The sequence below is a fragment of the Vespa velutina genome, chromosome 17 (assembly GCF_912470025.1).
Source record: "Vespa velutina chromosome 17, iVesVel2.1, whole genome shotgun sequence".
Classification (NCBI taxonomy): Eukaryota; Metazoa; Arthropoda; class Insecta; order Hymenoptera; family Vespidae; genus Vespa; species Vespa velutina.
In genome coordinates, this window is record NC_062204.1 from 4,124,053 (window position 1) to 4,146,585 (window position 22,533).

Here is a 22,533-nt window from a genome sequence, read left to right on the forward strand (position 1 = left end):
ATTACATGTAGTTTCATGCACTTTCATCATTTACGCATTAATCAAAATATAATTTTGAATACTCGCGGGTATTGCCGAAAGATGCAACGATTACCGAAAGTAGCCGATGTTTGGCAATCGAATGTCTAAGTACGTATAACTAAGAGGAGGGACCATTTCTTTTTGAAAATATATCCTCCGAATAGAATTAAATTAAATGCTATTCTAATCTCTCGTTATTTCATATTTGTACGCGTTTGCGAATAAATTTGCTATCAAGAATTTTATTTTCCACTCAATCTGGAATATTCAAAAATTATACTTTTATTTTAATTAATCGAAGGTCGTAATATACGTTCCTGGTTGTACGTGAAGAATAAGAGCGACAGTAGTACCTTCTTTCGTCGTAAAAATGGCTTTACTAGCGAGAAACATTTGCAAGGTACTTACTCAGGTAATGGAATATTTTTTTTTTTTTTGAATAAAAGAAAACCTTTTTTTCTTACAATAAGTTCTGACCTAAGTTCTTCTCAACTTTCTTATAAAATCAACTATTATTCCCTCTCCCAATTAATTCGATATAACGTAGAAAATTTGTAACAAGGGTATTACATCAACAACGATGTGTTCTTCATTATTAGAATATTTTCGATATTACAAGTAATTGTTAATCTGACTGAATATATTTTTGTACAGTTAATAAATTTCATTGATGTCAGTTTCGCAAATTAGATTATTTCGGACATATTTGAATAATCATACGTTTTGCGTTTACATCATTATTGTATCCTACTGATATTGGCAAATACTTTTAAGAGATTATTTTGAAAAAATATAATTTAAATATGTATTTGGATTATATGTATTTTTATTGTACCAACAGACTGCCCAAAAGGGAGCTATTAGGTCCTTACATGTAGGAGCAGTCCTTCATCAAGAAAATGTAAGTTTTATGATAAATTGTCCATTTATTCTTGTATCGCCATCACTTCTTCTTCTCCTTTTAGATAGTCGAACAAGAAGGAAAAGTAAAATGTACTTTAATTCCGGGAGATGGTGTAGGACCGGAATTGGTATTATCTGTCCAAAATGTTTTCAAGGCAGCCAATGTCCCGATTGAATTTGAACCTTATTTTTTATCCGAAGTAAATCCAACATTGAGTGCACCACTTGAACAAGTTTCAAACAGTATTGCCAGGAACAGAGTTTGCTTAAAGGTATATATATTCGTAGACATTGTCTTTTTATTGCATTCTTTTAAATACTGTGATATCTATTTTCCTCCTTTTTTTTTTTTTTTTGCTTCTTCCATAGGGTATTTTAGCCACACCAGATCATTCGCATACAGGAGAACTACAAACTTTGAATATGAAATTGCGCAGAAGTTTAGATTTATATTCAAATGTAGTACATGTAAAATCACTGCCAGGTGTCAAGTCTCGTCATCAAAATGTAGATTGTGTTATCATCAGAGAACAAACGGAAGGTGAATACTCTGCCCTGGAGCACGAATCTGTCAAAGGAGTTGTAGAGTGTTTAAAGATAGTGACAGCAACGAAAAGTCAAAGAATTGCCAAATTTGCATTTGATTATGCAGTTAAAAATAATCGTAAAAAGGTAACTTGTGTTCATAAAGCAAATATAATGAAATTAGGTGATGGCCTTTTTCTTAAATCATGTCAAGAAATAGCCAAATTATATCCTAGGTGAGGATGAATATGTAATACATTTTATTGCATGCTGTTTCTAGAAAAGTACATTTTCAACGGATTATATTTCTTTATTTGTAGAATTACATTTGAAACTATGATCGTGGATAATTGCACTATGCAAATGGTATCCAATCCTCATCAATTTGATGTTATGGTGATGCCTAATTTATATGGCAATATCATAGATAATTTAGCATCTGGATTAGTCGGCGGTGCTGGTGTAGTCCCTGGTGCAACGTACAGTGCAGAGTGTGTAGTTTTTGAACCGGTAAGATTATATTTATAATAATAATAATAATAAATAAATATATATATATATATATGTTACCGTTTAATATGTATATATAATACAGGGTGCAAGACATACGTATTCCGAAGCTGTTGGTAGGAATGTTGCTAACCCAACAGCCATGCTTTTATGTGCTGTCAAGTTGCTACATCATGTTAACTTGAAACGTTATTCCGAACAAATTCGAGATGCATTGAATAAAGTTTTAAATGATGGGAAAGTTCTTACAAAGGATTTAGGTGGCCAAAGTTCAACAACAGAATTTACAACTGCAGTAATAAATTATCTTCATTAATAATACTCAAAGTAACTGATTTGAACTAAATTAAACAAGGATTATGTAATATAGAATCTTTCATGAAAGCCGTACACATCTATAGACATTTGTAGTATCTATAGACTATCGTAGAGTTTATTTTACATATAATATTGTATTACACATTTATTTATTAAAAAATACATTTTACGTAATTGGTCAAACCGATAACGAAGTTTAACAAGTCTACAGGAGATTTAGCTTGAAAAGCTTATTTGTCTAAAAGGCCGTATGTAATTTTAATAAAGCCTATGTATTGTTAAATGTGATTATAAGTATAATTGAAAAATTATCTGGTTGCATATTATAGAGTTAATATATACAACTTGTATAATAAATTACACTACCTCACGCAGTATTTGTATTGTGTTAATATTTTTAAAAGAATAGAAATCAGTAGTTATGGATTAATACAATTTCTAATTTCTTATCAGGTTTCATGTATGATTTAAGGATAATATTTGAAGTGAATTTATTTAGTTAAGTTCTTTCATCATCTCTAGTTATATAATGGCATATGCCAAAGACTCGTTTTAAAGGGAGGACATGCTTTCTCGAACTTTTGCAAAAAAAGGTTTATTTTCTTCGAAGAAAATCATGTGTCGATGTAATGTTTTCTTATTAACGACGTCATGCACAAATTATCGCTTTCGTAGTTCATATTTTGTTCATAAATGTCGCTGAAGTCGCACGCGCTTCGAGCGCCATTTTGTATGTCTCAGTAGGTAAGTGTAGACTATTTTCCTCTGTCGGTATTCCTAGTAGATATTTACAAGTAGCCAACGGACTTGTATACGTATGCAGTATAATCAAAACTATGGATATTAATAATCATACGGACTTAATACGACAAGAGATAATAAAAAATCATTTACAATTCACTGCTTTAATACAAGTAAACACTAAAACTTTTTGTCGTCAAATTCGTTCAAACACATAACCTCAGTTTGTAATTGTTTATTACACTTATATGAAAATCTAATTCATAGGATATACAACAATGTACTGGCCCTTTAGAATTACTCAATGAACTTAATGCAGAAGGAAGGGAAAAAATTACAGCATTAAGATCCAGTATAGATAAATTGACTTCTCTAGCTGAAACCGAAATAAATGAAAAGGAAAGAGCGGAATTGTTAGCTGAAGTTGAAACATACAAAAAACAATTAACTGCATCCCTTGGGACATTTCGTAAAGCCAATGTCATTAGTGCATGTATCATAGATAAATTGGCAAGAGAAGATTTACTTTCAATATCCGAAGAACAACAAAATGCTCTTCGTAAAAGACGGGATAAGCAGGGTTTAGCAAGTGCATCTAGTCAAGTGACAGACAAACTATTAAGTATTTCGAGACATTTAGCTGAAACTACTCAGAAAAGTGGGGACACATTAGACACACTGTGTATGAACACAATTAAAAATTGGATTATTCGTTTTATTTATATCTCTCACATATAGAACAAGCTAATTTATACTTTTTGTTTTAGTAACATCATCCGACAAAGTGTCTAGTACTAAAAATGAATTAGAACATCAACAGCAGGTCATAGTACAATCGGGAAAGTTGTTAGGGAAATATGGTAGAAGGGAGGTCACAGACAAAGTGCTACTTGTTTTAGCATTTGCTTTTTTCCTTGCTTGTGTCTTTTATATTTTACAAAAGCGACTGTTTTGAAGAGGTACAAATGCCTTCTACACATTAGTTATACCAATGTATAAGACAATTCCAAATCTATTCCTTACTTTATTTATAATATAATGATCTTACGATCTATGAAGTACGGCGAAGTGATTACTCGTTAGAGCGAAATTTTATGATTATTTTTATTTATTATGGGATCAAATTACATATTTACAAAATAATTTATTAAAAAAGGATCAGTCGGATATATAATATTTGTACTGATTTTATAAAGGATATTAGAGCATATATTTTAGGTACTATGGACATTGTTTTCAGTCTATGTTACCACCAAAAATTATTAAATTCTGTCAGTTGATTTTGAATAAGAGTGTCCTGTAAGAAAAAGATAATAATCTTTTTTTCTTAAAGAATATTACGTTAAATGCCTTTCTATCGTTTCTTGTCAGTTAAAGATTTTGCAATAAAAAAATAATAATATTATTTATTATGTAATTAAACTCTAATAATTGTTCGTACATTTTTGCAGCTGGCTATGAATTCCTCTGTGGATATCATTCCGTCCTTATCAGTATCCATCTTTTCAAAAAGTCTGTCCACGTGCCTGTTTACCATACTCCAAACAGTTTGATCATTGTTTACCATTTCATAAATTGCAAAGATAGCGGTGATCATCTCGTGTTTCGAGATCCAACCGTCGCCATTCAAATCATAAAATCTAAAAGCAAAGTAAGTTGACGAAGATATTCCAAACGCGTCTCATTTTACGATCTTTTTCGATCTCACGGTGAACACAATGTATTCTTACTGAAATATCCATCTAAGCTTTTCATCGGTAGTTCCTTTTACGATCGTCGCTATTCCTAGAAGCAAATCTCCAAAGGTGACAATGCCGTCCTTATCTTTATCAAAATTATTGAATACCATTTGTGCATATTTTGCAGAATCACCCAGTGGAAAGAGTTTCGCATAGGCTGGCTTGATATCGTTGGTAGTAACGATTCCTCTTGGACAATACTGTTTGAAAGCACGATATAGTCTTTGTATCTCTTCCTTTGAAAATCCTGTACCGTGGATCAAAGAAGACAATCGTTCTGGAAGGACGTACGTTTGCTGCTTTTCTTCGTCCTGAAAATTCTCTGCGAATATGTATACGCGATAAGAAGAGATGGGGGATAGAAACTCGAAAGGAACTTCATGTCATATTAATTATCTTAATAATTAATGCGTCTTATAATATATACCGGTTATTCTTTGAATGCTCTTTTTAACTTTTTTAAGGCTACGTTGCATTTTCCATGACAAGCTAGGTCGACGCGGAACTTCCGATCTATCTTGATCACTATTATAGGACATAATCGTATTTATGAATGATTACCCTCAGTTAATGGGCATCATTTCGTTTCAAAGAAGCCAGGCGCAATATTACAAAAAGAAACAAATAAATCAATATGAGAATCGTTAATGGCTGATTTGCAGATCCGATATAACAAAAGTTTTTATCGTCACATTAAAACATGTGTTTGACAATTAGCATAAAAAATCGATTGATCGGTTCTCTTCCGATCGCGCTTATTTTGTTTCAAAGTTGCCTTTGGCGGTACTCCAAGAGAGAGTGACGTCGCATTAAAAGAATCGGTGATTCGTTAAAGTAAGCCGCCCGCCGCAGACGAAAGCGCAGAAACCGTCTCAATCGCGAACTGAACGGAACTGACGCACGTGGCATCGATGACCCTTGCTGTTGACTATGAGAAGCGGTTTCGAGGAAACCAGTCGCTAAAATATTTAGACGATTCCTCGTGACCCTGCTTCTCTGCTAGATTTTCAACGATATGCCTGGCTCTTTGAGCAGGCACAGTGCCACGAAACGTATTAAAGAACGTTTGAAATCTTAAGAGCCTTTAAACGATTTCCTTGTTTTATTTTCAAGTTTTCTAATATCGTATTTGGAAACACGTAAATAATTCCAGTAATTTTCCGTTCATTTCGTTTTTATTTCTTTTCCTACTTGTTGATAGTATATAGATGTTGTTTTATCAAAAGAACGTAGCGACCACTTGATATTCACTCGTGTAAAGTTATTCCTTCGGAATACAAATAATTTCCACATGCACGATGGAGGGATTTTCTTTGTTACATTTAATTCATATATTCTCGAGAACGTTCCTTTCGACGACGAAATATATCTTGAAATAATAAAAAATAATAGTTCTTTCTTTTCATTCTAGAAAGATGACCGTGAAAGTTATTGTTATCAATGGTCGAGATTCGTCATTGTTAACCCTGTCATATCTAATAGAGGTTTCTTTTTTCTTTTCATCCTAGGAAGATGACCATGACCAATTATTCTTATCTATCAACGGTCGAGGTTCACCATTGCTAACTCTTTCACAATCAATAATGATCCATACGATAAATAGACATATTTCCAAGATACGTACTCGTTACCGAATTATAGAAAATCGGATTGCGGTGAACTGCTTCGGATAAAACGTAAGAGTAGACTTTCTCTGCCAAATGCTATTAATAGTTTAGTACCCTGGAAACCAGCTATTACGGTAATAGGAAATGATAGTGCTAGTTTAGCGGGATTAGCTTACTTTAAACTGTCTGGATACTTTATGATGCGAACCGTTACTATTTATTAAGGTCTTCAAATTCACAAGAAACTTTTACTGCTCGCGAACAGTTTTTAAGCGAGTAATATAAAATGATTTCGCATGTACACGCACTTGTAAAAAAACAAACAAAAAATATGAAAAAAAAAAAAAGCTTAGCTCGTCGATCGTTCAACCGTAACACGCGAACACATACATAATCTTTATGGATCGTCCTTGACACGATATTTCAATGTAAAAGAGCTATCAATTTTATTGGTGCATGTGAAAGATAGGAACCACGGATGGGAATTATATGTTTTCGTAAAGACATATGAATGAAATTATATGGGTCACACTGTCTTATTATGATAACTGGAGTATTACCGAGTGCTAAAGAAAGCCATATTGCAGGTGTGTTACGAAATGTAACGCACTTGCATATGGAATGTTAGCTTGTTATTTCAAATTATAGAGTTGGAATGTCTTTCCCGATCGTTTGCCAGATTAGAGGAAACGATATGAGTAATTGCGTAAATTAAATCGGCACCGTTCGCATTATCTTTAAACGATATTTATACGCACGTGGAATACATAAAAGTATTGTTACTACGTCGGATGAATGAAAATCACTCGAACAAAGGGACTTCCCCCAAGTTCAATGCTTCAACCAAGTATCCAGTTTTATTCGTCATTTTATTTTCTCCTATAGAATGTTGAGTGAAATCATCTAACAAAAATAATCTTCCTTCTTGCAGGAAATTTTTTTTCTATTAGGAATTGTATTAGAAATATAAAAGGCAAAATGTATCCTCAAGCACGGATCTGTTGTCAACGAACGAGCGTGTTCGCATGTTTAATCGTTACGATTTTTCTGAGCGGTGGTAGGGCAAGCTTGTGGTATATAAAAGAACAGTAAGCATCCAGCATCTCTTCATTGTGAGAGTGCATTTCTTACCGTGGAAGTTCTAAACTTTTAAATACAGGCTCCCATCTAGGATAAATACCAATTGTTTAAAGATTATTACACGAAAAATTATAGTGCATAATAATAGATATTAAAGAAAAGTTCATCGATATCAGTTTTATCTTATAAGTAACACACAAAAAAAAAGAAAAAAAAAAAAAAAAAAAAAGAAAAGAAATAGGAAAGAAAGGAGATAGTGTCGCTGATTATATATTGCTCAGAAAGTGTGAAATTTGAAAGTCACAAAGGAGAGCGTCAAGTACGTGATGTAATATGCCGCTTTTTGACATGCGTTGTTTATTCGTAGCGTATCTACTTTCCCGGCTAGAGGATAATCATTCTCCTCGATTTAATTTATTTTCTTAAGCGATAATAACGTAGCGTATATATTCTAGGTCAATAGTGTCTTGAAGAGAAGAGTGGTGCATAAATTGGAGCAGTAATATATTTAGAGGGGGAAAAAAAAAGAAAAAAAAGAAAAAAAAAGAAAAAAAAAAAAAACAGCATTCCTTTCACGCCAATCCAAATCCAGCGAAGATGAAAACGTTCTTTCTCCTCTCATTATTGATTGGCAATGTTTTTTGCGCACCATGGTTGGATATACTTTTAGGACAACAACCTTATTCTAATCAGAGATCTGATTATTATCTAAATCAAGGTTATCGGCAACGTCGAGGAAAAGCCGGTAAGGAACGTTGGAGAGAAATTTGCAGAACGATAAATCCCGATCCTTATGCATATCCAAGACGCTCATCTTTCCCTGTTCAACCAGTTTGTCCATGGTAATATCTTATGTTCCATGATTACATATTTCAAATTCGTCGTATTGACGTGTTCGTGCCAAATATTAGAGATTAAGGTACACGATTGTTATTAAAAATGTTAGTTTTAAAAATATGAATTTATTACAATAAAATTCTAAATTCTATTTAAAAGTATATCAGTCGATATATAGTTCTTCTATATAAGCATTTACATTAGAGTCACGGATCATCTATCTGTGAACTATGCAGAAAATAGGCAAGCATACAAATGAGAAAAGCTTTGTACATCTTTCACCGATTTCCTTATTCCAATGAGAATCCAGTTCTCAAGCCGTACGTAACTATAAATCGTATAATTTAATCATCTTGAAATATTCTTCCTCTATTATCGAGTATGTACTATGTAACGTACAAAAATAAATTATTTACAGTAAATATTAAATATTATCTTAAAATATGGTAAGTTTTCATGTCTCTTTCATTACGAAATGCGTCTCGAATTTCTACGCTTTAACGATTCTTATTGGTGATTAATATTACCGTGGCTATCAACAACTAATACAAAGTGTTTATATATATATATATATATGTATATATATGTATATATATATATATATATATATATATGCACGCACACAATTTAGAATCACAGAAATATTACCATAGGAGTCTTGTGTATATAAAATGTCGATGTTCCATTATTTGTAAATTTACAAATCTGTTTTGCAATAAGAATCTTGCATAGAGGGAACGATATTTTACAAAAGCTTGAACAGATGAATAGCGAATGACGTTAAAAGAAAACAATCATTTCCAAACTTGTATTAATCCGTCGGTACTGCCTGTGAGTATACACGTATTGGACATAGCTACGGCAGATATAGTGTCGTGATGACCAGATGGTGGAGTTTCTGGTCCTTGTCCACCTTCCTCTGGATTTCTTCCTCTGGCATTACTACCTCCTCCTGACGAAGGCATAGAACAACCACCAGCTAATACTTCTTGAACCACATTTGTACCGTCTATCAAGCGTTGCCTGTGAACAATTGCGTCGTGAGCAAGAGCAACCGAGCCGTAAAGCGATCTATTTCGGGAATATGTTCTTAGCAAATACATAACTAAATACTAACTCATATGCGTATGAATTTGGAGGAACAACGTCATTGGCTGCGGGTAATGCAACGTGAGAATCATTGGGTGTGTTCAAGTCCCAAAAACGTAATCGCATATCAGTTCCACCAGCTAATAAAAAGCCCGAACGGTCGATGCATCCCGAATACATCGAACAAACGCTGTGACCACCTTGACTATGACTGAGCGGTGGCGCGCTCGACGCCCAAAGTACCATTTGTCTGAAATCCGTTTCTAAATTCCACATGGAAATTTCATTGTTCCCTTGTACGGCTGATATTATCCATGAATGTTCAGTAGGATGTGTTATAACTTTCCTAACTCTTGCCCCTAATTAATGTACAATAGAATAAATAGATACAATTACGAATCATTTATAATACTGTAATATAATATATTGACGTTTACCCGTTGGATGTTTGATATTGGTAATCGGTAATTGGAATCTTAAATCCCAACAAGTATGGACACCTGAGCTTGTACCAAGAGTTAACCATTGTTGATAACTATTAACACAAAATGAAGTTATTATTCCATACTTCAAATCATTTTCCAATCGCCACGTCGTTCCGGGACATCGCAAGTCCCATCCTACTAAGGATCCATATAGCGAAGCATATACAAGAACTGATTGCGATCCAGAATCTAAATATTGTATATCAACTGCACATCCTTCGTCCTAAAAAATAAGGATCGTTTTACTCAATTAATAACCATCGAAGTTTATTAATAATCTTTAATAATAATAAGAAGAAGAAGAATATGTCACTTGAATGTCCAACTGTCGAGTGTAAAGAACACTCATTTTACTGGAATTTGGTTCTATCCTCAATATAAATACTGTTCCAGATTGGCTAGCAGAACTTGCTATCGATTGTCCCTGTTCACAGACAGCTAAACCAACAAGGGGCCCACCTCTATGCATGTACGTTTGCCTATTACAAGAAGCGTATACATTTATAATAATGTGCGTGTGGGTGTGTACATTATTGAACAATAGTTATTTGAAAAAATCCTCAAATGTAACAAAATCCAAATACCTAGAACGATTGACAATGCTTCGACCTTCCATTCTGCTAGCATCCCATATTTTAATGCATCCATCCGCCGAAGAACTGGCAAAGAGACTGCTGTCTGGGATAGACACTAATCTATTAACTGCAGCTCTATGTTCGTGGAGATGAGCAACGGGAACACCTCGTGGTCTCCATCCACTTGGTAGTAATCTAGAGCCTTTCATCACCATTGGGGCATCAATTAAATAAATGATAGGTGGAACAGTATTGCTTCTGAGATGATATATGTATATATATATATATATATATATATGTATATATAATCACTTTTATTTACCAGTTTGCCATGCAATATTATCAGCCCAATGTTGTGCCCTTAAAGCAGCCGCATGCTGCTCTTGTTTTCTATAAGTCAATTGTCTTACTTCTAATCTGCAAGGTGCACATCGATCTGCAAAACCATAAAGTGTTGCATCTGTTGCAATGCCAAAATTTTAGGAAACTCTTCATGCATTAGAAACAAGTAAGTTTATCTTATGAAGTATCATACATTGTATGTAAGAACGCTCGTGTAGAGAATGGTCGTTTATACTATTCATGTCAGACAGACTATGTTGTGGTGACAAATGTATATCACCTCCATGCATACTTTGATTAGGACTTCCACTATTTCCAGTCATATCCGCCAATTTTAATACCGTATGCTAAATTATTCGAAACAAGTGCATTTTTTTAATGTACACCTGCTAAAGAAAATTTATACTAAATGCTATTATAATACCTGGGTATTCTCTTGAGCAGCAAACATCGTGCGCCATTCTTGATTCATCGAGGCATAAGTACCGGTAGTGTCGGACGTTCTTCTATCCAATCGTTTATAAGATGGAAGACCTAAATCACCTTTTGTATCTGGATATAGTATGACAATGTGATGTCTTATTTTATCCTTCATAGTATTCAACTCTAATTTTCCATCTAGAGGTTTAACCGTGCTCTGTTTGGTATCAACCGAATTACGATATTTATTTATTTTCATTAAATGCGGCTTCATTATGAGCAATTGATCCTCAACCGTTTCCGTCATAGATTCGGAATTCAAACGTCTAAAAAGCTAAGAGCTTCGTTCAGTTCTCTATAATTACATTGCAAATTCTTTTACTTAATTTGCCGAACGTTATACTTACTTTGCTTAAAGAAATTGACATATCGTTATATCGTGGAACAATCCCTGTAGATGCCTCGACCCTTGCGGATTGTCTTTGTTCAAGGACTTGAAATAATTTCTCTATGTCATTGCATTTTATTACCTCATCATAAATTATACGTAAAATAGGGGCCACAAGAGCTTCTAATAATAAAACTTCCTTCTCAATCTGAATAAGTGGATGTTTTAAATATGGTTGTATCATCGTTTGAACTTTACATTGTACATCGACTACATTGAGTGTTCTCGCTGACGCCGATATAAATCCTACAGTTGCATGCCTGATCCACAAGTTCGGATGCACCTGTTAGAATATTAATTTTCCGTTGTCTTATTATCAACAGTGACAATTAAGCCAAAAATTGTATGAATTATATTAAGATAGGTGCATACCAAGAAAATCATAGTTTCGGATAGAAGTTGATACAATGCAGATTTATGTAATAAACCCAACTCTGTAAGAGTCGTCATTGCATTAATAGCTTTTGTCGTAACAAATTCTTCAGGATCAGCTAAACCTTGTTGAAGAAGAGGCATAAGTATTGGACTACTATGCCAGCCAACATAAGCTGCTACGCCGACTATGCATTCGAAAAACGATCCCCTAAGCTCTTTATCTTCTTTGTCATTTAAGAAAGTGATAACGTGACTCAGTAAAATGTCATTTGCCTTTTGTTTTCCAAAAAATACACACAACTTGTTTATTCCATTTTCCATTAAAGTTTGCTTAACCAAATTTTGCGGATCTGTTAAAAGCATAGACACAGATTGTTGCACCTAAACATAAAGTATTACGCTGCAGTATACGGAATCAGAAATTATGCAGTTATATTCTTGTAAAATATTATATGCAATCGTAGTTCCCTTTACCATTTCGTGCAACGTTTGCAGCTCACTATCGTAACTAGGCTTTGGTCCTTCTTTGTTTCCGAGATTAGATAAGTGAGAATTCTCAAGGTATCGTAACGCAATATGAGCGAGATGGGCGATATTTTCCGCATAAGCTGCTCTAACAATAACTGCCTCATCTTGAGTAATATGCGATAACCCTGGTAGAATATATTCAGGAAATATATTCACGTCAGAGGGTGGGATCGATTTAACAAGATGTAAACATTTCGTTAATGTATGAATAGCGGATACTCTTACGCGTGGTGCTGGATCATGAACTAAATGAAACTATAAAAACAAATATTGTAAAATTTTATCGGGTGTTCTGTAACATGATAAATAATATTCACTCACGATATATGGCAAAATTCTGTCAAGAATCGTTTCGTCCGACGTATTTTCTGCCAATTCAAGCATAATTTCTAAACTTTGCAATTTAGATTGAGAATGATGTAGACCTCTTATACAGGAGGTTACAAGTTGCGTTACGATAACAAGACCTTCTAAAATCTCAGCAGGGGTAATACTTTTTTTATCCACCTCCGTACTATTTTTCTCCACTTGCGATTGTTTAGGATGAGAATTCTGTTCAGTCGCAATATCACAGCCAGTATCAGGTATTGATGAGGTTTTCTGATCTACTTGATTTAATTCGGTCTTATCAAAACTTTGATCACTGTCAGTTTCAATTACTGTATTTTCTTCGCTTTGACCAGAATCTTCTTTTGTGGATTCTGGATTACTCGCGCATTGGCCGTTCTTTTGATTCATCTTTATCCTCTCAGTTTCTTCTGCTTTAAATATGCTTATAATATTTCCAATATCTTTTTTCAATCTATTTATTTTCTCATCCGGTGAAAGAATGGGCGCTGCTGAGAATATAAGCATGTAAGACTGTAGAAAAGAATAAAAATATTCAGGAAAGACCGTTCCACGAGCTTGTGCTAAGTAAATCTCGGCACATTTTCGATTTGTAGGATTCCTTTCTAGCATAGAACCAAGTAGTTCTCTTATACCAACATCTTCTATAGAATCCAAATGTTTGGCAACCGAATATTCATTATTCCTATATGCTTGAGATAACACAAAGGAATGAAACAATTCAAGTTAGAAAATTTCATTAAATTCTTATAATCCATTAAATCTAGACTATTAAAATTATTAAACGTACCTAAAAGTTGGGAAAAGTCAAATGGTGGATGTCCTTCATTGTATAATTCTGTTAAAGCGCAACCTGCGGAGAATATATCCATCATTGGATTCAAATCACCGGTTTTGACTTCTTGTTCCGGTAATAGAATGGTATTGCTCAATTCAGAGGAAAGCGTTTTTACAAATCTTTCGGGTGCTATATAGCATGTTCTTCTTCTTGACGTGTCAAAAAAATAAGAGAAATCAGCAGGATTATCCTCTGGTAGATAGGTTGGTTTAAAACTTGCAAAGTCTGTTAGCAGTACCCAGTTCCAGCTGGTTATCATTATATTTTCTAGTTTTATGTCTCCATGACAAACTCCAAACTATTGTAAAACGAGAAAAAGGAAAACAAAAAATGATATAACATTATTTTACAAACTATCAACCATTATTATAGATTTACCTTATGAGCTTGATGAAGCGCATAGAGAACTTGAAAAGTAATCCACTTTTTTTCAATGCTTGTTAAAAATGGCCTAGTGCTAATTCTATCATACAAAGAATATTTTACATATTCTCTCATTATTGAGCCAGCCTTTTCTGTCAACTAATAAATGCATATAGTCTTCTTAATATAATTTTTATAGATGAGAATTATTCTTTAACATTTAATAAGACTTACAATTGTTCTTTGAAAGGGTAAACAATTAACTGCAGAAGCAAGCTTTGATCTAATCTCTTCTAGTTTCTCCTTATAAGCTGACAGTGGTAATGTTGGATCGTGTATTGCAAAAACTTTAACTACTATCAATCCCTCTTCGCTTCGTGCTCGTGCTACTTTGAAAAATCTAGTGCTTCCTAGGCTACATAACGACAATAATTTTTCTATGTGTAGATCAACAATGCATCAATTGTCATGTATACTTTTTGACAGGTTTACAGGTAACAGATGATATTAATAAAATCGGATAAGGTTAGGCTACTTACTTAACATCGAATAGTAAATCATTGTGATCTGTTAAATAATGTTCTACTGGAAATATTTGGCTGGGGGCAATGCCCACTAGTTGATTTCCCATTTTGCAAGAATATTCTTAAGGAATACCGACTTATTGACCTCCGGCATCCATATTGTGCCTAACTTCACTTATCGAAGAAACCAGGCAAGTTGCTGCGAAATAATTCCTAGCAGTATATATAGCCTATATTAATAGAAAATTAGATGTTCGTTCATAACCGAGATCATTTTATAATTCGTTTATAATTATAAAAGTATAATAGAAATAGTAAAACTAACAAACGAAATTACTTGCGTAATTTCATAACTATATTCGAACTAGTTACAAATTTTTTAATAATTTGCCTATCTTGTTTTCTCATAACGTATGCCTGTCGTTTGCGCGGGAAAGATGTCGAACGGTTCGTCTTGATTGAATTATTTTCTACAAAGTGTTCATTTTCTTTTAGTCTAATGTATTCGGTACGTATTTCCACATATATTTTTAAATATATAAAACTACGATAATACCTTTATCGAGGTAAAATAACATATTTATCTGTCGTTAGATAAAATCAAATCTGATGACGCCATTCGAACAATTCAATCGGCACAATCATTGAAATATCTAATCGTACATTCATAGTTTATAATATTTATTAATACGTTTTCATGTTAAATGGTCAAGAAATAAAAAGAAAGAATTACGAGGATCGTTCGAAAGAATTAAGATTATTAGACGATTGTTCAATTACGAACGACAACGTAATGCGTTCTTTACGTAACGAAAAAAAACGAATCATTGCAATTTTAGAGAGAATCGTAGATTTTTATAACGGAAATAAATCGTTGTGGATTATCTTCTAAATGATATAACGCGCGAGGTCGAGGTTCAACTTGTATAAATTAAACGTCGAAAGAATCAAATGCTCGATAATGAATTTGATTTGCGCATTTCTTCTTTTCTATATCGGCGAAACAAATTTGGTAAGAAATTTTTCGTACATATTACATTTACATTTTCGTTGGCCATTTATGCGCCAACGAAAGCAATTACTTGTTCTTTGATTTTAAATAAGAAGATCAACGAATGACTTTGCTATCATATGTACATTTTGAATGTACTTACCACTTTCTTTTATTAATCTTCTTTCAGGACGAGAAGATTAATATTAGATATTAAAATGGAGGTTAAGTTTTACGTTTCGAAATTTCGTCTTTGGCTTCGAAGATAAGTGTCGAGCTCAAAAATTTCCAGTAAACATGTACCAAGTGTCCTCGGAATTTCCTACGTATGTATGTATATACCTATATCTATAGATAAACTAGATAAGAAAAGCATCGTCACGCGTTATTTTCAAAGATGATCGTCGAAAATAAAATTGGGCTCATTTATAATTCGAATGGAACAATTATCATTTTTCTTTTTTTTTCTTTCTTTCTTTCTTTTCTTTTTTTTTTTCTTTTTTTTCTTTTTTCTTTAGATAACATTATGCATTGGAAAACAGGCCTTTTTTTCACAAAGAAATTCTATTATTAGAAATTTCATATATACATTGAACATACATCTAATCAACTACTTGTTGATTATTCGAACGTATAATTTCTTCTGTCTGATATTTATTTCGATAAAAATCGACGATTCTTTTTCGAGCGTTACAAATATCTTTTGCAGTCGTTATGACTTTTCTTATTAGAACTAAGAAAGAGTTAAAAAGAGTGAGAGAGAGAGAGAGAGAGAGAGAGAGAGGCTTGATGATTATTCGCGACGTTCGAAAAGACATTTACGAGCTTGTACGTCTTCTGTGCAGCAAATACATTTAAGTAGTTTAAGTAAATCTACTACACGTGCAATACAATACACACACACACACCACACATATATATATGCACATACATTGAGACACGTAATCGTCTAGTGTGTCTCTCTACAAAACCGAAGATGCGAGCGTTATGAAACACGCACTTGCCGGAAGAATTCTTTCTCTCTCTCTCTCTCTTTCTTTCTATATCTTTGCCAATGTATTCGTGGTGACGATAATTACATTTGGTTTCTTCTCGACACTTAACAATTTATTAGCCTATAGTTCTTATCTCAACTTGATCGCAAGGCGGCACAAAAAAAGAGAAAGTATTACTTTTCATACTTTTCATAAAGCCCATCGAATGTTTTTAACAATTTTTAATATCTATCGCGATAAAGTTAGATTTTGACGATTTAATGACACCCTTCGTTCGACCAATCACTTTGCTCGATCGTTCCGGGCGCGATTTTTGAAATTTAATTTTTCTTTCTCCTTGTTCGATATTCGCGTTACTAACACATTACATGTTGCACATTCTTACGCATTATTACACGTAGGAAAGATCGCGTTTCTCTCGAACAAGATGGGTGGAGTTCGAACTCGCTTGCTTATCGCGATAATTAAATGGAGTTATTTATGATGGTATATCGCGAATTACGAACGCAATGCCGAGCTTATGTTCTCCTCTATATGCGCTATCAAACGTAATATCTCGAAAGTATAATGACTTTTGTTTGTCGTCTGGTGCCGTTAGTCTGGTCCATCTCTTTTCAACGAGGAATCTTTTGCAATAAACCTTTTCCACATTTCCGATAAGCAAATACGTGCGAAAGATATACTTGGAAAGGAAATATTTCATAGAGTTTCATTGAGCGAACAAAAAGCAATGAAATACGACGATGGGTGTTACGTTTCCTTCGATGATTTCGACATTCCCTTTCATTCAGTATGGTCTCGCTGCTATTGTTTCGATCGTACATTGTCGAGATGTCTTTCTCTCTCGACGTTTTATCTTCTCCTTCTTCTTCTTCTTCTTCTTCTTTTCTTTCTTCTTTTAGTTTACGCATAGACGATCACACGAGTTCGACAATTTCTACGAAGTGACGTAAGGGGAGGACAATGCGTATGTCGTGCCTTTCTAACCACATCGGAGAAGATGCATTTAAATGTCTATAGCTACGTTAAGCAAGTGAGTATACGTATTTGCAAAATGGATAATTGCTTATATAAAAAGAAAAGGAAAAAGAAAAAGAAAAAGAAATAAAGAACCTATACACGTAGTTAAAGAAAGAAATAAGGGACAGTTTATTGAAGTTCAACGTGTCACAAACACGGAAGGGAGAAGAAATAGGAATAATTAAAATCGACGAGGCAAAATACAGGAAGCGTGTAAGTGAGAGAGAAAGAAAACAACGGAACGTGTGAGACTTCTCCATTGCATTTACAAGCATCGACTTTTGCAGTCTTTACTAATGGGAAATATCTTTTTGGATTCGTTCCAACGAATGAATGACCTCAGAATATGGTCCACATCCTTTAATTCATTTTCCCATGAAGAGAAATTGGTCATTGATCGGAATTGAATTTCGATCAATGAGTTTCCGATGAGAAAGATTACTTACTCGTTAAATTCTCGATGACATTCGATAGCTTCCAATGTTCCTCAGGACGTGAGAAAATAGATAAAATATCGTCGTTGTATCGGACGGCGTCCACAAAGAGAGCAACTCCATGACAGTGTCTCTTTTTACCATACTGTCGATGGATAGCTCTCTTCATAGTTCGCGCCTCGTTTTCATTTTCTCAAACACTTTGATTCTTTGCTGATGATTGTGAAGCGCTACAAAAAAATACTTAATCATTTTATCAAGTTGTAGAATATAATGATGTGACATAAGAACGATAAAAATCTTCGTCCTTGAGTTCTTTCGAAATAATAATTTTCTTAATGGTTTTAGTTCGAGGAGTATCAAAGGATTAGCCTCCAGGGTGTCGTGAACGCAACGCATGCGGACGCATGCTAGGAGAAACATCGAATAGCACGGAAAGCGTGCCTCAAACTCGCTTCTCGAGCTCGTTATCGGGGAGGTGCGAGCTACTTCTCCCTCTTTAGCGTTGCCACCTGATTGCATGGCAAACATGAGCTACTCGCGTTAGCTCGTGCCATCGGTTGTTAACACTTTCTTTAGACCGATACTGTAGGATCCTGCTCGACTTTGTCTACTTAAGATGCGATTATTTCTCATTTTTTTCTTTTCTTTTTTTTTCTTTCCTTCCAAAATTTCGATGCACCTACAGTGAGTAAAACTAATTATGAAATATATACATTTTTTATCGGAGAGTACTTGTAATTAATTGATTTTTTAACTTTCAGAATTAATTTCTACAGAATATAGATGCCGCGTACGTACGCACACAGCGAAAGATCTTTTAGGATGATATGATAAAATATTCTCTGCATCGAAATGATCTTAATTACACGAGAAGTCTTTACTCGCAAAGTCTACCGCAATTATCGCACATCGACTAATGCCCGAACAAACTACGGAGAGATATAAAAAAGTTGCGACTCTTAAGGTGTTTGCTCAGATGACATTTTCACCTCTTACAAGCAACTGCTTAAACAGGGTAAAACGCGTTGCTCCGAGGCTACTGCACTCCGTTTCGTTCTTCTTTTTTTTTTTTTTTTTTTTTTTTTTTTTTTTTTTTTTTTGCTATTCTCTCGTACGTCTTCTACTCTCTTGTAGATGATTTAGATTATTAGATCGAGGTAACGATACTTTTTTCTTTTTTGTTTAATACAATATTCAGACAAGTACGTTCGTTTTAATCAAATGTTTGTTCAAGCTACGAACTGTCTCTCTTTTTCGAAAGCCGTATTTATCTTGTCGAGATATATTTGAAAGTTTCCGGAATGTCTTTCTTGATTCGACGCTTCAAGTTTTATCTATGAAGGTAATGCTAGGGAAACACTGAAATGATAAGAATTTATGAGTATCGTTGATAGATGACTCCGAAAGAGTATCATAGATTATTATTTTAAACGATTTTGCATTTATTTCTGAATTCCAGCGAGCTTAAAATTTGAACTATTCCAAAAGAAAAACATTTCGCAAAATAAAAAAAGAAAAAGAATTCTGTTTTTATACAATGCAAGATTATATGTGTGTGTGCGTGTGTGTGTCAGTAATAACTTCTTTCTGTTATACATAAAGTCCAACGACAGGAATCTCATCGTATCGTATCATCTTCGAGAGGAGTCGCGATTGTCCATTATCAGTCGACGATGCGATAACGCGATAACGAACCAACTCACCTTACTATCGCCGAAAATCATTGCCAACGTAATATCTTTTACACTTCAAATGAAAGTCGCTTTATTTTCGAGTTATCGCGGTTTTTAATTTTCTGTATATATTTTCCTTTTATCGATGAAAAATCAATGGCAAAAAGAGTCGTTTGAATAACTCATTATGATTAGCGGGAATAACGAAGAAAATTGAGAAAAATATAGCTCGCTTGTGTGCGTCTCTCTCTCTCTCTCTCTCTCTCTCTCTCTCTCTTTCAATGATTCTTTTGACGTGGCATTGTTACGACTCTCTAAATTTCGTCATCGAGCAACGAGTAACGAAGGTAGTCTCGTAACGTTGCCAAAGTAAAAAATGCATAATCTTTCGTCTAACACGTGGCAATCGTTTCAGTGTTGTAACCGAGCGTATCTCTTAAAAGTATAATTTACATAAGAACGCGAGGGTGCTGCCATAATTCGGTATTATATTCCATCGAGACATCGATGTATGTTAAACAGCTGTTCGATCGGTTTTCTTGCCAACACAGAAATATTATAGAATATTACGTACGAAATGACTCGAGTAGTTGTTCAGCGAGTTGCAGCAGTTAACAATGACCAAGAACATAAACACAGCTCGATTTTACTCATTCTTAAAACAGCTAGTATCCGGTGACCCCGTCAAGAAAGTATAGAGTTTTAATATCGTTTCTTTACCAAGACCGAGCAAAGTTCAAAATCTTTTATCTCGAATGAAAATCTCTTTTACTTTTTTCTCCGTTGATGAATGAATAAAAGAAAGCGAAAGTTTTCAAGATAAAATCGAACGCGATGTTTCGAACGAAGATCAATAAAAATTGTAAGATCTCGTTTTCGAAGGTGGTACCGATGGTGTTATATAATCGGAGTAATAGAAGGTCGAACCGTGCAGTAGTCCTCGTCGTCGTTGTCGTCGTACGAAAGAGTGCGGTAGCGATCGTAATCCCTCGAAATTTACACATGAAAAGGCAATGCCGTGATGCGACGAATTCCAGCTGCGTCGTCCACGAGGTCACGAGTGCTTTTAACGCGGCTCGCACGACCCACCTTCTCCTTTCCTCGATCTTCTTCTTTGCGAGCTTCCGAGACTCAACTTCTCCTTCCTTCCTCCCTTTAGCTTACCTGTTATTTGGACCACCCTTGATCACTGATAAAACTCGCCTTTCGCTTTATCTTTCTTTCTCTCTCTCTTTCTTTCTTTCTCTCTCTCTCTCTCTCTCTCTCTCTCTCTCTCTTTCTCTCTCTCTCTCTCTGTCTCTGTCTCTGTCTCTCTCTCTCTCTCTCTCTCTTCCCTTCCTCGACTGTGGTCGAATCGCAAGATCTATCGTAAGATCGATCATAAGATCTAAAATATTCCTTTTCCAATCTCGTAAATCTTGTTTCCCGATAACGTAGGAAGAAAGTCTAATTTAAATCTGATTTCCGTAGGTTTACTTGAGAAAAATGAATTTGCACAAACGAACGTCTGACGAAGGTAGAAGAACGAGTGACGTGGATGGCTCTCCGTGTCCGCTCATATACTCTACCTGCGCCGATCTGACGTCACGGGTTTCGTTTCTTATCAGTAGTCAGGAGCGCCAACACCTGTATAGCCAAGCACCTGTTCGTCGAAACCTTCGATGATCGCGCGACCGCGCCTGTTCTGCAGATCGTCCACCCTACTTCTCTAATTCATCATTATCTTGATGATGGATCTTCGGATCTACAGCAACGACAGGTTTTAAAGTTTTCTTAAATGAATACAAAACGAAGGGTTGCTTTGACATGAGAGAAACATGGAACATGTTCGTTCTTTTACAACAGTATCACGCGTGGTTTTATACGATGCGTAATGTCTTATCTCGTGTCCTAGTTACATCACTGCTACCCTGACTATACATACTATATATACGCTAATGATACCTATAAGGTAGATCGAGATCGAGTGAAGGATCGTATAATGATTTAATGTCAATTATCATTGAATATGTTAAAAGGATAGATTTTTTTATTTATTTCAATATTGAATGATATGAATTATACGAAGGAAAGTATATGCGTGCGAGAAAGATGGATCGAATGTCTACAAAAATTATATACACAGTTAACTTAGCATAACGAAAAACAATTCAAAGTTATTAATGTTAAAGAATATAGAAATGTATTAAAATTATTTTATATAAAATAATAAATTTCTTTTGTAAGGTCATACTATTGAAATTTTCTTTAAAGTTTCATTGTAATAATGGATAAGTTTTCGTTATTAATAATGCGTAATAAATATATGAATTAGCTGTCAGAAAAAATATTGTCCATTTTCTGTGACTTTGTACCATTTTAAAAAGAAGAGAATACATTACCTACGAGCCTATATGGAAATAAAAAGTCTGGGCTCTTCCAAGAATTATGTAGGTCAGTATCCATCGTATGTGTGCGTGTAGGTGCCTATATGTAAGAAAAATCATGCGTGAGACAAATACATGTGCAAGTTTTTACGAACGTTTATTGTCGGTGAGCTCGGCATTCGTGTTGCATGTATGTGTAGTAGTATCTGTGTGCAAGCAAGCCCGACAGTTCTTTCTTTTTTTTTTTTTTTTTTTTTTTTTTGTTTTTTTATTTCCTATCTTGGTATTTAAAGTAGATATACATATATTTTTCCAGGAAATTATATAGGTCAGTGTGCCAATTTATATATAGGTTAGTAGTTCTCAATATATTTAAAGCTATTTTTTATTTCCCGTATATATATGTCATTTTAACTTTTCTACGATCTACAGAAT

General features: G+C 34.3%; 4 protein-coding genes and 1 long non-coding RNA gene across 22 annotated transcripts; 3 read left to right on the forward strand and 2 right to left on the reverse strand.

Moving 5' to 3' along the window:
• The first annotated feature begins 113 nt into the window (after positions 1-113).
• Positions 114-2,654, forward strand: LOC124955198 (isocitrate dehydrogenase [NAD] subunit beta, mitochondrial). 2 transcript variants are annotated; one of them, XM_047509295.1, is made up of 7 exons: positions 114-129; positions 323-433; positions 863-922; positions 987-1,196; positions 1,294-1,685; positions 1,770-1,959; positions 2,045-2,654. In XM_047509295.1, the coding sequence occupies exons 2-7, from the start codon at positions 392-394 to the stop codon at positions 2,273-2,275; spliced, it is 1,125 nt and encodes a 374-aa protein (XP_047365251.1). In that variant the 5' UTR covers positions 114-129; positions 323-391; the 3' UTR covers positions 2,276-2,654. The 2 variants fall into 2 exon arrangements, with proteins under 2 accessions (XP_047365251.1, XP_047365252.1); XM_047509296.1 differs by lacking the exon at positions 114-129 and having other exon boundaries at positions 136-421.
• A 377-nt stretch (positions 2,655-3,031) lies between these two features.
• LOC124955203 (vesicle transport protein SEC20) lies at positions 3,032-8,442 on the forward strand. Of its 11 annotated transcripts, none has more exons than XM_047509311.1 (5): positions 3,032-3,191; positions 3,286-3,700; positions 3,786-3,977; positions 4,470-6,433; positions 7,900-8,442. In XM_047509311.1, the coding sequence occupies exons 1-3, from the start codon at positions 3,114-3,116 to the stop codon at positions 3,971-3,973; spliced, it is 681 nt and encodes a 226-aa protein (XP_047365267.1). In that variant the 5' UTR covers positions 3,032-3,113; the 3' UTR covers positions 3,974-3,977; positions 4,470-6,433; positions 7,900-8,442. The 11 variants fall into 11 exon arrangements, 10 of the variants coding, with proteins under 10 accessions (XP_047365267.1, XP_047365268.1, XP_047365270.1 ...); XM_047509312.1 differs by having other exon boundaries at positions 4,885-6,433; XM_047509314.1 differs by having other exon boundaries at positions 6,266-6,433.
• Positions 4,105-7,654, reverse strand: LOC124955202 (neurocalcin-delta B-like). The gene is made up of 4 exons (XM_047509302.1): positions 5,185-7,654; positions 4,749-5,079; positions 4,460-4,658; positions 4,105-4,315 (listed from the first exon to the last, which is right to left on the reverse strand). Exons 1-4 carry the CDS (start codon positions 5,294-5,296, stop codon positions 4,265-4,267), a joined length of 693 nt encoding a protein of 230 aa, XP_047365258.1. The 5' UTR covers positions 5,297-7,654; the 3' UTR covers positions 4,105-4,264.
• On the reverse strand, positions 7,997-21,312 carry LOC124955163 (phosphoinositide 3-kinase regulatory subunit 4). Of its 5 annotated transcripts, none has more exons than XM_047509164.1 (17): positions 14,632-15,206; positions 14,327-14,507; positions 14,108-14,251; positions 13,682-14,027; positions 12,865-13,583; positions 12,490-12,798; positions 12,013-12,396; positions 11,600-11,923; positions 11,197-11,526; positions 10,966-11,119; positions 10,753-10,866; positions 10,440-10,632; positions 10,169-10,334; positions 9,808-10,078; positions 9,399-9,729; positions 9,143-9,304; positions 7,997-8,283 (listed from the first exon to the last, which is right to left on the reverse strand). In XM_047509164.1, the coding sequence occupies exons 1-17, from the start codon at positions 14,721-14,723 to the stop codon at positions 8,130-8,132; spliced, it is 4,374 nt and encodes a 1,457-aa protein (XP_047365120.1). In that variant the 5' UTR covers positions 14,724-15,206; the 3' UTR covers positions 7,997-8,129. The 5 variants fall into 5 exon arrangements, with proteins under 5 accessions (XP_047365120.1, XP_047365117.1, XP_047365116.1 ...); XM_047509161.1 differs by lacking the exon at positions 7,997-8,283 and adding an exon at positions 15,771-21,265 and having other exon boundaries at positions 8,387-9,304; positions 10,753-10,890; positions 14,632-14,829; XM_047509160.1 differs by lacking the exon at positions 7,997-8,283 and having other exon boundaries at positions 8,387-9,304; positions 10,753-10,890; positions 14,632-15,201.
• LOC124955210 lies at positions 15,208-21,962 on the forward strand. 3 transcript variants are annotated; one of them, XR_007102796.1, is made up of 6 exons: positions 15,208-15,628; positions 15,798-15,937; positions 17,505-17,635; positions 18,405-18,743; positions 18,821-19,074; positions 21,203-21,962. It is a non-coding gene; the product is annotated as an uncharacterized LOC124955210 (long non-coding RNA). The 3 variants fall into 3 exon arrangements; XR_007102795.1 differs by having other exon boundaries at positions 15,210-15,628; positions 15,798-15,933; positions 18,821-19,023; XR_007102794.1 differs by having other exon boundaries at positions 15,211-15,628; positions 18,821-19,023.
• Positions 21,963-22,533: the final 571 nt, after the last annotated feature.